The sequence below is a fragment of the Mastigoproctus giganteus genome, chromosome 1 (genome assembly GCF_048544385.1).
Source record: "Mastigoproctus giganteus isolate SK-2022 chromosome 1, ASM4854438v1, whole genome shotgun sequence".
Lineage (NCBI taxonomy): Eukaryota > Metazoa > Arthropoda > Arachnida > Uropygi > Thelyphonidae > Mastigoproctus > Mastigoproctus giganteus.
The window spans coordinates 1,276,920-1,290,452 of record NC_143575.1 but is presented as its reverse complement, the minus strand read 5'-3'; the positions used below and the strand labels follow the sequence as shown (position 1 = coordinate 1,290,452).

Below are 13,533 nucleotides of genomic sequence, written 5' to 3'. Positions count from 1 at the left end.
GTCAGAAAGGACACATTTCTTTTGTTGGTACACTGCGATTCATGCTACGAAAATTTATTTTGTTTCTCAGATCAAACTAAACATAATTACAATTAATAAGCTTTCGGCTGGGAGGCAGCCTTCTTCAGATTGAATACATGAATGGCAGTTGGAATAGAGATGTGCACTGCCAGGATGGTGCGTGAGGCGCGTGGTTAATTATTTGTTGATGTTTGTGGCTGTGACATATGGTGGTGACGTGGCCAGCGTTTGTCTATGGATAAAATTACTGCCTCTGTGATGGGATTAACTTGGCAACCACTGTTCCCGAGTGTGTGCTGACCGGAAGTCGGTAAATTGGCCAGCAATGTGTGCTGGCAAATTTACCAACTTCCGGTCAGCACACACGCGGGGCCACCTCCTCTCCACTCCCCGAACCTTGCTAACTCGCGCCTGGACGCACTCCAGCTCCGCAGATGAGAGACGCAAAGAGATCACCAGTGTCAAAGTAGACCTTACGAAGTGTGGCTATCCCATCGACGTCCTTGACAGGTGTGATCTACAGGCACGCGACAACGTGACGACCAACAGCAACGCCAACAGTGACGAGTCATCCACGAGGGCATTTATCCCATACTACCCCAACCTGTCACAACAGATCGGTAGAATCCTAAATTCATATGGGATAAAATGCATCCAACTCCCAGGCAAGAAACTGCGTTCTCTTATCTCCAACGTAAAAACACCCGTCCCCACTCTTCTACAGAGCGGTTTGGTCTATTGCATTTCTTGCCGTGACTGCACCAGCTGCTACTTTGGAGAGACTGGACATCGACTCGAGAAACGTCTCAGAACATAAAAGGGCGATCCGTTTGGCAGATGTAGAACACTCAGCTATCGCCGAGCATGTCTGGACAACCCGCCACGACATCGACCCACACCGCGATGTCGTGGTTGTGGACAGGTCCCACAACCACGACAAGTGGAGAAACTATAATAGTTTCTCCACTTGTCACTTATTTGAAGAGATTTTGAGACCTAAAGCGCACCTGGTTGGAATCGTTAAATATAAAATGCTCGGATGCCTCTTTGAACAGGAACAGTGGTTGCCAAGTTAACCCCATCACAGAGGCAGTAATTCTATCCATAGACAGACGCTGGCCACGTCACCACCATATGTCACAGCCACAAACATCAACAAACAATTAACCACGCGCCTCACGCACCATCCTGGCAGTGCACATCTCTATTCCAACTGCCATTCATGTATTCAATCTGAAGAAGGCTGCCTCCCAGCCGAAAGCTTATTAATTGTAATTATGTTTAGTTTGCTCTGAGAAACAAAATAAATTTTCGTAATGAATCCAGAGCACGTAGGCCTTTTTTACTATGCGATTCATGCTGGCAACCCAACGTATAAACACATTGTTATAAAACACCAATATTCCCTGTCAGCTTATTCTGCACGACGCATTGCCAACTGCTCTCCTTTAGATAAGTCTGGACTCAACTCTATTCCGCCACTGGTGAAATTTTTATTGCACTTTTCAGTCGTCAGCGTGGGCAGCACAGTGGTTATAATCACCATCCATTCCGACACCCGGTGGAAAAGTTCCAAGTTCGAATCCTGTCAGTGATGCCAGGAAATTTAATTGTCTTTTATCACTTCTTCGCTGAGTTAATTGGTCTCAGACGTAGATAGCAATGTTTCCCCCCACCGGAAACTCAGGTTTTTTATCCAGCAAAACAGGCAAATCTAATAGAGAACATAGTTTGTGGACATAATACACATGGGCAGATGAATTAGTTTTCGAGTGGCCGTAATATGACACTTTAATTTAAACTCTCAAGTCGAGGCTGTAGTTAGCCCTATAATGTATTAGGAAAGAAGCTTATGTAGAAGGAATGGACTTTTCCCCCATGAGTTATTCTGGGTATTTCAGCCAACACAACACTTTAAAGCAGCCTCTCTTCGGCAGACAAATACAGTACATAATACGAATGCGAGAACTAAACTGTGGTGCGTTAAAATAGTAATTCGTATTGGTTTGTTTCTGTTAGAGAAAAAATGTGATTAATTTGTCTGATTTAATTTCATTAATTATTTTGCATACCTGATTTTGATTCATTTCCACAAACATAGAAAGGTTTTTCTCCTCTTCTTTGGTTTTCAGTCGCTTTGAAAATCTACTAGGAGAGAAAAAGTATGATGAAAGAAATATTCGTTTCTCACTTTGATTAAAATTCAAATACATCAAAACTCGATTTAATGCGAAATCTGGTTGTCTGTTAAGCTCTAAAAAAAATATACATATTCGGAAGTTCGGGGGGGGGGGGGAAGAGAGAGAGAGAGAGAGGAGAGAGAGAGAGAGAGAGAGAGAGAGAGAGAGAGAGAGAAAAACGCTGATCCCAGGTACATGGGATGAAGCTTAGAAGAAGATATTTGAAAATAATGAAAGAAATTAAATTTATTTATTAAGCGATTAATCGCTATTTTCTATGATATCTGTGATACAACATATGGGATCGCCTAATTGTCCTGGTCCAGTTTTTTCTCGATTCCACTGCCTTTAACAATGAAGAAACCACTGTCCTAGTTTTAAAAGATTCTCCTTTGTTTTTCACGGTAAACTCTCAACTTTGGTTAATTTGCGATTGCCACTTCGTTTTCCCAAATCACTGGATTTTGTATGTGGTGAATGTATTTCTTGGCCTCACTTAATTCTATCCCATTATACCGATTTTTTTGGGGACTATCTCCCAAGGTTCGTTGTTCTGGTTGCATTTCAGAGTAGGTATGCTTTACTTCTTCACTGATGGTATTTCCTTTTATTTTTGAATATACAGGGTGTCTCAAAAATATAGGTACAAACGTTAAGGGGAGGTAGGTAACATCTAAAGGAATGTGAAACGCATAGGAACTCATAACCGGAAACGTCACCGTAAGTTGGTACACGGCGCTGTTCATCAGTTCGCGAGAGGGAAAATTTCTGGTTTACTCATTCAAGTAGTAGTCGCCGCACGAAGAGCATGCATCGATATACGAACTGTGAGCTGGCAGACATGCACCTAGTGTATGGATTAGCAGAGGGCAATGGACGAGCCTCTTAACGAATTTATGGAGAACGGTTCCCAGACAGACAGACATGTACCGGACCACCGTTTGTTTGCGCGTGTGCATCAAAATTTGTGCGATTATGGGTCATTTAGAGGTAACAGGAGTAGTGCGGGTAGACCGCGTTCGACGCAAACTCCCGCCATGGAAGAAAGTGTGTTGAATGCCGTCCAGAATAATCCTACTACCAGCACACGTGCCGTTGCCTCTGCCTTAGGAGTGTCTTGTTGCAGTGTACAGCGTGTCTGGCACGACGATTCCTTACGTTCCTTTCATCTCCAAAGGGTCCAGCTACTGCTCCCCCGAGATCATCCTACACGTGGCTTTTGTGCAGTGGTTTCTCCAAGAAAGTGTTCAAGACTTGAATTTTCCAGCCTATGTTTTGTTCACGGATGAGGTTTATTTCACTCGGGAAGGCTTATTCAATCAGCACAATGCTCATGTGTGGGCTCACGACAGCCCACATGGTGTGCGCCCCCATGGGGCACAACATCGCAATAAATGTGTGGGCAGTAACTGAACCCTGCTTAGTCGGCCCATACCTGTTACCATCCCGCATTAACTCCGCTAAATATCGGATCTTTCTTGAACGAGTTCTACCCGGGTTACTTGACGATGTTCCAGCAAATGTGAGACGCAACATTTGGTTTCAACTGACGGTGCCCCTGCCCATTATGGAAGGTGTGTTCGTGACCATTTGAACAGGCGTTTTGGGCGTCGATGGATTGGCCGTGGTGGACCCGTTGTCTGGCCCCCACGCTCACCTGATTTATCGAGCCTTGATTTCTTTTAGTGGGGCCCTCAAATCTATCGTGTATGAATCGCCTGTGGAGACGGAAATGGATCTCGTGGCGAGACTCGTCTGCGCTGCTGCTACTGTCAAAGAAACTCCAGGTGTGTTCGACCGTGTCCGCCAATCCATGCTGCGTCGGTATCACGCATGCATCGTGTCTCAAGGTGGAACCTTCGAGCATCTGTTGTAACATCATGAAATGCATCCATCTCGTACTCTATTGTTAATATTATGTCAAATAAATGTTTGCCACTAATTACTGTCCCGTGACGTTTCCGGTTATGGGTTCCAATGCGATTCACATTCCTTTAGATGGTACCTACCTCCCCTAAACGTTTGTACCAATATTTTTGAGACACCCTGTATAAAATGGGCGTGCAGTTATATTACACTTAAATTTTATCCATGTTGTTTCATCTCCTTGCCTGGTACTCTTTAAGTTAATACATTTTTTACTCTGTTTCATCCTTACTAACTACAAGCTACTACATATTGTAAGCGTGCATCATGTAGTAAATTAGATGGAATTATCCAGGCATTGTTATAGAAGAGGAAAACCCATTCGGAATAAAAATATTGGTACATGCGACTACAGACCATCATTGGTAAAAATTGCTTATTTAAGCGGATCAAGTTTTAAAAAGAAAGCTCGTGTTAGTTATTCGAATAGGGGGTATTAAGAACAGACCTAAACGTTTTAGCAGTTGACTAATTTTTCACCAAATTTAGAAGAGTAATAGCTCCAACAATGGATTTTAAAATATGCCACTCACCTGATCTAGCGTAAGTCTTTTCTCTCCGTTCAAAAGTTGCACGCTTCGGTCTACAACCCCAACTCCACACACCGAATTCTCTTTTGCCGTCAAAATTAGGGAAATTGGAGTTCCAGGTTGTTTTTGGCTCTCATCGAAATTCAGAGAAACCTAGAAGTGAAAACGCATGAAAGCAATTTAGAAAGTGAAGGTAGTTTATTTTTCTTTTATCACCGTGGCCTGTTGCAATGAAGGTTAGAATAAATGAAATAATCAGTTTAATTTGATATGCGATGTACATAGCTCTTTCATTCCCTATTCCAGTATACTGTAGAAGATTAAAACTGATTTTAACTGTAGAAGATTAGAAGTGAAAATTTTTTAAGACAGTTTGGACCTTCTTTCGTATTTAGTATTTTCATACATAGGAAGTTGTCAATTCAAAAAAAAATAATAAAAAAAAAATAAATAATAATAATAATTGTAAGATGAAATTTTATTAAAATGTAACTGAGCAAAACTATATTTGGTGTGAATGTGTTATTTTTTGTCGAGTAACGGGCCACCATCTGAAACATACTTCAGATGTTTGATATTTATATATAGCGATTAATCAATATGCCTATATGTATAATCGAAGGAGTCAAATGATTTATCATAATAAATTGATTATATTCTTTTGATTATGCTGATTGGTAATTAGCAAAACTAATAATTTGAATATGAGTTTAATCGAACGAAATGAATTAAAACCTCTTAATTATGCTCATCACTATGTAAAAACAACAAAAAATTTAATGTTCAAATTTATGTCATAAAAATATCACGTGAAAAGGGCTTTAAACAGTACAAAGCATTCATAACAACATCCGGAGCAGGAATGAATAGTGTTGTTCTCTAACATGAATCAGTTGTGAACTAGTGAACCAGATATTCAGTTTTGAGTAACCAGTGTGGCACAGCACCTAGTAACATTATCAATGTGTCTGTTATTTGAGTTTCAGTTTCAAATTCGACTGCCTTGTTGTTTACAGTACGAAATTTTTCTGATATTATGGGAGACTAAAAATCTGTTTACTTTTGCCTATACGATTATAATTTATGAAGTTCACAAGAATTCCGCTGATATGCCGAAAAATTCCCAACTCAACGAGTTTATTTGAATTATGCACATTGCACAGATGTAGATCCCTTTAAAAGAGGCCATAAAATAGAGGTGGTTTACATAATGGATAATGTGAAAATTCAATATCTGTATAAACCAACATACGTTATTTAAGCAAATAAATAAGATAATGAATAATATTTATAAATAATAGCCGTTAAAATAAAACTAGAATAAAAAAAAGAGTTAGTCTCAACTAGGAACCCTCCTCAGCAAACTCAGACCAAGTTTCTTGATTGAAGCTTAGCAGGGGCGGGCCGTCCCAATGGTGATAGGGGTGAACTGCACCCGGGCGTCAGTGTTCAAGGGGAACTTGAAAACCTAAAACTTATATGATGAAAATTTTAAAGGGGGCGCCACATACCCTAGGAACGCCCTTGTGAAGCTGTTTGATAAAATTAGTAAAGTTAATAAAAGGACTGAGGTTAAATTTGTTCAATACGTGGAGCAAGTAATTCAAAGGGCAAAATTTACCATGGTTTGTGCGGTATCGAATTAAAAAAAAAGCCCAGTGTATCTGAGAGTTCTGGTAGGAATTTGGAAGCAAATATTTTTGGCAATAGCGTATTTAAAATACAATGGCTATTAAGAACTTTATAAATAAATTTTATACTAGCTTCCTGTCTTCTCATATTCATGAAATTCATTTTGTATTTATTCATGTAAGAGTAATAAAAGTGATTATGATAGTGGCACTCCATAAATTGGCAGATATTTTACTCGTATAACTCTAATCCGAATTTTTTTCGATTTTGTCAGAGACAGTACCTGAAATCGAGTTCCACACAGGAGATCCAGATTCCAAAACGGGCATGATTAAGGCTATGAAAAAGCGACTCGTTAAGTGTAGAGCTATAAAGAAGGGTCGAAAAATGCTTTATAAACCACCTTTTAATAGCCTTTTCGTATTTACATGTCTTACAAACGAAAGTTGTGCCCAAATCAATAATATAGTAACTCTATTAATAATTTGATTGTTTATAAATTCGGAAAAGTCATCGCTCTTAATAGGATCTCTATAAGTTATTATTTTAGATTTATTTGTGTTGATACTAAAATTATTTTCCACAGGCCATTGGACAACCATAGATTACGATTTATGAAGGTTATTACATAAATCTTAAAACTCGTATTGCGTTGTATACTCGTATGGCTGTCGCTATTAAAAGTGAGGATTTTAATTTCATTTTCGAAGGGCTATTGCACATTGTTCCAGTGACAAATGCTATCAAGAGGATATGCAAGGGGACTATGGTGACTCTGTGTCCTGCTAGCCATGTGTACCCTGCAACATTGTACTAGGGTGCAAGGCTAACTCAAAGATTACTAATTACACAATAATTTCTGTTTCATGGTTAATGATAGCTATGAAAGTTCAAGTTTATTACCTTGTTCTGAAGACATTTCTCAACATTAATTTCTTTGTTGTCCGATACGACTTCTCCGTTTTCCTTCACATAGTAAACGACTAGTGTGAACTTTGGTGCCATTTGCTGAGTGACTAGAATAGTTAATGATTGCCTTCCAATTTTTGAATGTCCGGATTTTAAATTTTTCTTGTTAAAGCTCTTCCCTGCTTCTGTTTCCGTGGTGTTTGACCCGTTGTGGTCATAGAGATTGTCTTCCAAGTAAGTTTCATCTTTGTACCCAGTTATGTCGTCCTTCTCTTCAAAAGTAAACTTCAAATCTCCCTGGTTCATGATTGCGCCTCGAACCACCACCTACTCAAGATATTAATGAAAAAAATTAATAAATTTGATGTGAGTTATCTTTATAAAGAAGTCGTTAACATTTTATAATTATCACTTCGATAACATACACTATTACTATATAACGTATAACTATCACTTCGATACGGCTAAAATTTACGATAATAAATAACACATTTAATAATGTATTCTTTGTTGTTGTAATAGGGTTTTAGGAGCATCAGTGACTAAGGCCCTATTTCTCCTAGTCGATTTTCTGTTTGCTAGACGAAAAACCTGACTTTCCGGGAGAAAAAACCATGCTACCCTCGCCTCAAACATGATGTGTATTTACCCGCTAATAAGTAAAATCACTAATTGAATCTTTAGAATCACTAATTGAAATAACTAATTGAATCACGAACAAAGTCACATTGGAAGTTCTGGCGTCGTAAAAAATGTTCGTAACATAATTTCACCGGTAAACTTTTTCGAAGTTTGCCGTGCTTCTCTTGTGGGCTTCCTTTGCCTTTTTTTTTTCTTAATAAACAATTTGTCCACCAGTGATTCTAAAGAAAAAAAGGTCAGGTTACTCCTCCATTTCGGGAGAGTTTCAATCTCCCATGGGATTCAATTTCTACTCCTGAGCGATAACACCCACCGTCTGTTTACCGAGCGAGCAACAAATCAAATGCCGTTACGGCAAAGTACTTTTACCGGTAAATTTTATCGAACTTTTGCATGCTTCTCGTGCAGGCTTTCTTTACCTTCGCCCCTTGTTTTTTTTTTATTTTATGCGAGCTGTATATTTTTTTTCCAGTCTTTGAAAATATCCATCTTATTGGATTTTCTATTTATAAGAACTAGGAGGTTATTTTACTTATTAGCGGGTAAAGATCGCTGTTGAGAGGTTCATCAAGAATTACTAGAGAAAAGACCTCGAGCATCTTGGTTAAACATACTAAAATAATATTCGTGTCTTGTAAGCATAAAGTAACAGGATTATAGGAGAGAATTAGTTAGCTCATAGATATCACTGATTTTTTTGCACCCACTTCTACAGCTCCATTGTATGATGTGCTCCATTATTTGGTTTTTTAAGAGGAAGATGATTCTGTCTGCTTTTTATAACTAGATTTTTTAAAGCGATTAGGAGTTCCCCTATCTATACGTAGAAAGAGGACTAGAGAGCAAATGGAGTGGTCTGTTGTTGAGGTTGATCCTGTAGGGCAGGGGTCGGAAACCTGCGGTTCTCTGAACATGTGATTGCGGCTCTTTAACTTTTAACCCACATGTACGACAAGCGACGTATTTCCGCGAGCAAATATTTTCGACCATGAACTATATTAAAAATAAATCAAGAAACCGTCTGAAAACAATGCGCGTCTCTCAGTTTGTTTAAAGATGAAAATTACGGCATACTCGCCTGATCTTGAGACATGCTCAAGAAGTTCAGCAGCAAAAGTCACATTTGACTCGTACCTAATTGGATGTTTGTTACGTTTTTTTCTGTATTAACAAATAATATTTCAAAAAATATATTTTTCAATGGAACACCTTCCCACTCTATTCCGTTTCTTAAAAAACTTCCCTCCCCATCTCAGCTTGAGCTGAAGTGCGGTTCTTCGGATTATTTTTTATTTTATTTATTTATTTTTTTAATTATATCAAAAATTGCTCTTCACTCAAAAAAGGTTGCCGACTCCTGCTATAAGGAAATGTATATCTCCCTACGGCAGAGTTTGATCCTGTAGGGAAATGTATATTTTCCTACAGGATCAAACTGCAACAGACCTCTACATGAATCAACCTCTGCAACAGACCTATATGGAGAGCCAGTATTCAATAACGTTAAATTCTGTTTGTTGATCAGAATTTCGATAAGCTTTCTTTCCACATCTGAGATTGAGGAATCCGATAATGCATGATCTGCTTTAAAGTCGTCTAGTAAACAAAGTGGATTATTTGGCGGAAGACAAATTAAGACCAATATCAAAGTAGTACCAATTACTATAAGTATGACAATGCTTCTAATGAGGTTTGCAATGGAATGCTTCTGGAGGAATTCTTGAGTCCAAGAATAGGGCTACTCCTCCATGAGCACTATTAGTATTAGATCTTTTTGTTTGAAAAGGGTATAATTTTTGATTGAAGGGGAGCATGAGGTTCTAAATTTGTACTTTGTAAGCATATGTTAACAGGATAGTAGCGGTCAATTAGCTCATAGATATCATAAATTTTATGCGACCACCTCTGCAGTTTCTTTGTAAGATGTGTTCCGTTATTTGGTTTTATTTAAGAGGAAGTTGAATCTGCTTTTTTATAACTGGATTGTTTATAGCGATCAAGTTTTGATTTCCTTTTCTGGGAAAAGTGAGGCATCCTGAGTCATTGCCATCTTCCACATCATCACCAGCATGTATTTCAAGCAGTTATTTTTAACTGGTTGTATCATCCGCATCCATTCTTGATAAGTGTGGTTGTTTCACCCGGTTTTTCGATTTCTCTGCTATTTGACAATGAGGAAGGCTTTGGGATGAAATTTAGAGTGGTGTAAATGAGATTTAGATAGATGCTGGATCATGGGTACGGATCCAGCACAGTCTGCGATCGGCATCTCTACAGAGATTATTTCTGTCTTCATGCTACTGACTGCGACTGTGGATAGCAGACGCATGTGTGCATTTTGGCATACTTCATTTAACTTGTTTTCTTATGTCTTGACAAGAAATTTTATTTTCGATCTTATATTTTTCAATTTTTTTTTTTTCAGTGTTTCAGTTGGTACTCCGCAGTGTTCTAAGCAATTAGAACACGGCGGAGTTGGGTACCTTGCATGCTATTTGTGCATGCAGTTAGTATTATTAATAGCTACATGGCGCAAGGAAGGCCATGACTTACGCTGCACCAGCCAAAAAAAAAAAAAAAAAAAAAAAAAATTTAGAATAAAATTAATAAAACAAAAGGAAATAGACAATCTATCGTTTCCATCCTCCTGTAGGTAACTATCCAGCTGACCTTTGAATTTCCAAGAACTGTCAGCCTCTACCATTAATATAGGTAAATTATTCCAATACTTTATAACTCTCTAGCTGAAATAAAACTTCCTGCAATCCAGTCTAAACATCTCCCCCTGTAATTTGAATTTATGGCCCCTAGTTCAAGAATTATTTATAACCGTGAAAATTTCGTCCTCATTCATTTTACCTCTCAGAGCCTTAAACACCTCAATCAAGTCTCCTCCAAGGTCTGCAACCCACATATTCTAAGTCTTTCCTCATATGGACGCCCTTATGCCGATTTCACCAGGCCGGTTACTCTCTTTGGACCAGTGTAGCGGTGTTCTCGTGTCGGACAGAATAAGGACCAACGGCCACACCCCTCTTCATGTTTTTTTTTTTTTATGAAAACCCCAAACACGAAAGGTATCAAAACATATAGTACTTAGTACCGTGCATGGGTTGAAGGAGAAGTATGGGGGGGAGGGGATGCCGGAAACTTTGCTCTAGAGACTAAACATGGGTTTCACCACTTAAAGCCTCCAATAAGCAAAGTGGTGGTATTTCACCGGTTGATGAAGTCATCTACCACACTTCATGTTTTTTATAGGATTACATAACTGCGCAGAAGTACCGAGAACAGATACTAGAACCCTATGTCCGGCTTTTTAGGGATGAGATTGGCCCAGATTTTCTTTTCATGCCCGACCCCGCCACAGCACACAGAGGTCAAGTGGCGGAGGAATATCTTGAAGCTGAGATATCCAACAACTGGTGTTGCAAGCACGATCAGTCGGCTTAAATCCGATCGAACATGTGTAGGACGCCCTTGGGTATCGCAATGCACACCGATAACCATCTCCTCGATCACTTGGTGAACTAAAAGCTGCGCTGGTGAAAGAATGGAATTTTTTTCCACAGAATCTTATAGACACCCTTACATTATACTCTCATTTTAGTTTACCTAGTGCTTATGTCACACCAAACTGACTGAATTGCACTAGCCATCCATGTCGGCTGATGCATTTGATGTCTTAATCAGTACCTCAAATTTATTTTCTATGCACTTCGCATTAGTGTACATGCAAATATAGATGTACCTGTTACTTTTAGTGACCCTAACACAGCCAATGTATTTAATTGTTTCATGATGACCCACTGCAGAGCTTTAAATTCCAGACACTTTGCTCCAGGCTGGTGCATCTTCTATTAGAACCAGTGCAAGATTCATTTTCGCCTCCGATTGCAGCTCTAGTTAATCTATTAATCCTTGTATATCCCCCCGCAAGCTTTCAGTTTTCTGACCCATCTAACACTTCCTCGAAAACCTCAGCAAATATTCTTGAATCCATTATATTTAAATGTATCCCATCTGTGTAAAAGGCGCTTCCGTAGCCAGGTGGGCAGGAGCAGTAGTGCGTAGCACGCTTCTTGATTAGACCGGGGTTCGAGCCCATGACCACCAAATACGGACGATGCGGAAAGGTCAGGGAATGACCACCGTATATCCCCGGAGCAATATGGCCTTAGTTGCTAATGCTCCTAAAAACCAAATAACAAACAACAATCTGTGTAAAAACAGTTTCTCCTTTTAAGAAGTACAGATGACGATGAGGAAACTTCTACCTCATGAGCCTTTACATAGTCTCTTCACGGCCGTGTTGATTCACAAGGCTTTCAACATGGCCATCGTTAATAGTACTTTTGGTATAATCACCGTCCTCGCCACACCGGGTGGAAAAAGACCTGAGTTTGAATCCCATCAATGACGCGAGCAATTTTTTGGGTCTTTTTTTTAACAACATGGCTGCGTTAGTTGATCTCAGCTAAGGGTAACATGGATTTTTCTCCATGACACAGGGGGTTTCGTCCAGCAAAAAGCAAATCGACCACAGAACAGAAGCAATATGACCTAAGTTGCTAATGCCCCTAAAATCCTACAATAACTTACAACTTGTTAGTCATTTGAAGATTGAATGACCGAGTTAACAATTTCTTGCTAAGACGTATCGTTTGGGACTCCGGATTAATTTAGTCGGTGGTACTTGAAAATCTTCACTAATTTCCCAGGAGACCAGCTGCAGAAATTAATTTCCGACGAGTCAATTTTTGAAGCTTGGAACGTGAGAAAGTGACAATGGAGGAGTGAAGTAATGTCTGCTTCAACCTTTCAGCCGTGCTCGATTTTATATGCTATCGTTGGTAGTGTTTTGCGGGCAGAATTGTGGTATTCATTGCGTGTTTGGGACAATGGTGATGTTATACTTGCTCTTGAGAAAAGGCTCTTTTGAAGTGTCTATCTTTGGAGAGATGAAGAACAACTTTACTGATTACCCTCCTTCAGTTCTTTAAAATTTGCATTGGTGGGCAAAGGGCCTTGCTTCGTGACGATGTCGAAGGACAAATAGTAATAGGCGCAGAATGGAGCAGTTCCTTGTCTATGGACTGATCATTCGTGATGGCATTAGTCCTGGTAAGGTTCTTGATTGCCATTGTATTGTCCGAAGTCAAATCTTCATCAGGATTAGATAGGTTGTGAATGAAGTAGGATTCCTTCTGGGTAATGGAGCTTTCATTTGAGATTCGGTGAGATGAGAAGATGGATTTGCTGTAGCTTGTGCGTAATATTTACAACTGATGACGGAAGTCTGATTAAAGGATCAGTAGAAGAAATTATGGTACTGGGAGGATACGGAGTGGGATCTGTGTTTAGTCCAGAAAATTATCAGTAGATTGATGATTCTGGATGGTTTTCCCCTTTGTATTTAATGGTGAAGCTGGATAAGCATTACTGAAGGGCTTGAAATTGTATTCGCCTAACGTAGAGATAATTTTTCTTGCCCGAGAGGTCATGTTTTTAGTTCTTTCCTTTTTGACGTAAGCTATAATTTTCTCTGAACTGAATAGATGAGTTATTGCAGAGTTGTCAATTTTTCCATGTCAGAACCAGAACTCAGCCATATTACCTGATCTCAATGCAGTTATGTTATCTTGAAGTTCAGCAATGAGCGCTTTAGCATATATGAATCAGTATCAAGAAGG

The 13,533-nt window shown here is 39.2% G+C and overlaps 1 protein-coding gene across 2 annotated transcripts in view; it reads right to left on the bottom strand.

The window, feature by feature from the left end:
* Nucleotides 1-13,533, bottom strand: part of LOC150090485 (murinoglobulin-1-like) — a 257,749-nt gene that overhangs the window by 138,008 nt on the left and 106,208 nt on the right. For both annotated transcript variants that reach the window (XM_090371163.1, XM_090371172.1), the window contains exons 14-16: nt 7,193-7,525; nt 4,661-4,810; nt 2,094-2,166 (exon numbers count right to left, since the gene is read on the bottom strand). In XM_090371163.1, the coding sequence (XP_090227289.1) occupies nt 2,094-2,166; nt 4,661-4,810; nt 7,193-7,525 (556 nt within the window). The remainder of the gene's footprint in view (nt 1-2,093; nt 2,167-4,660; nt 4,811-7,192; nt 7,526-13,533) is intronic.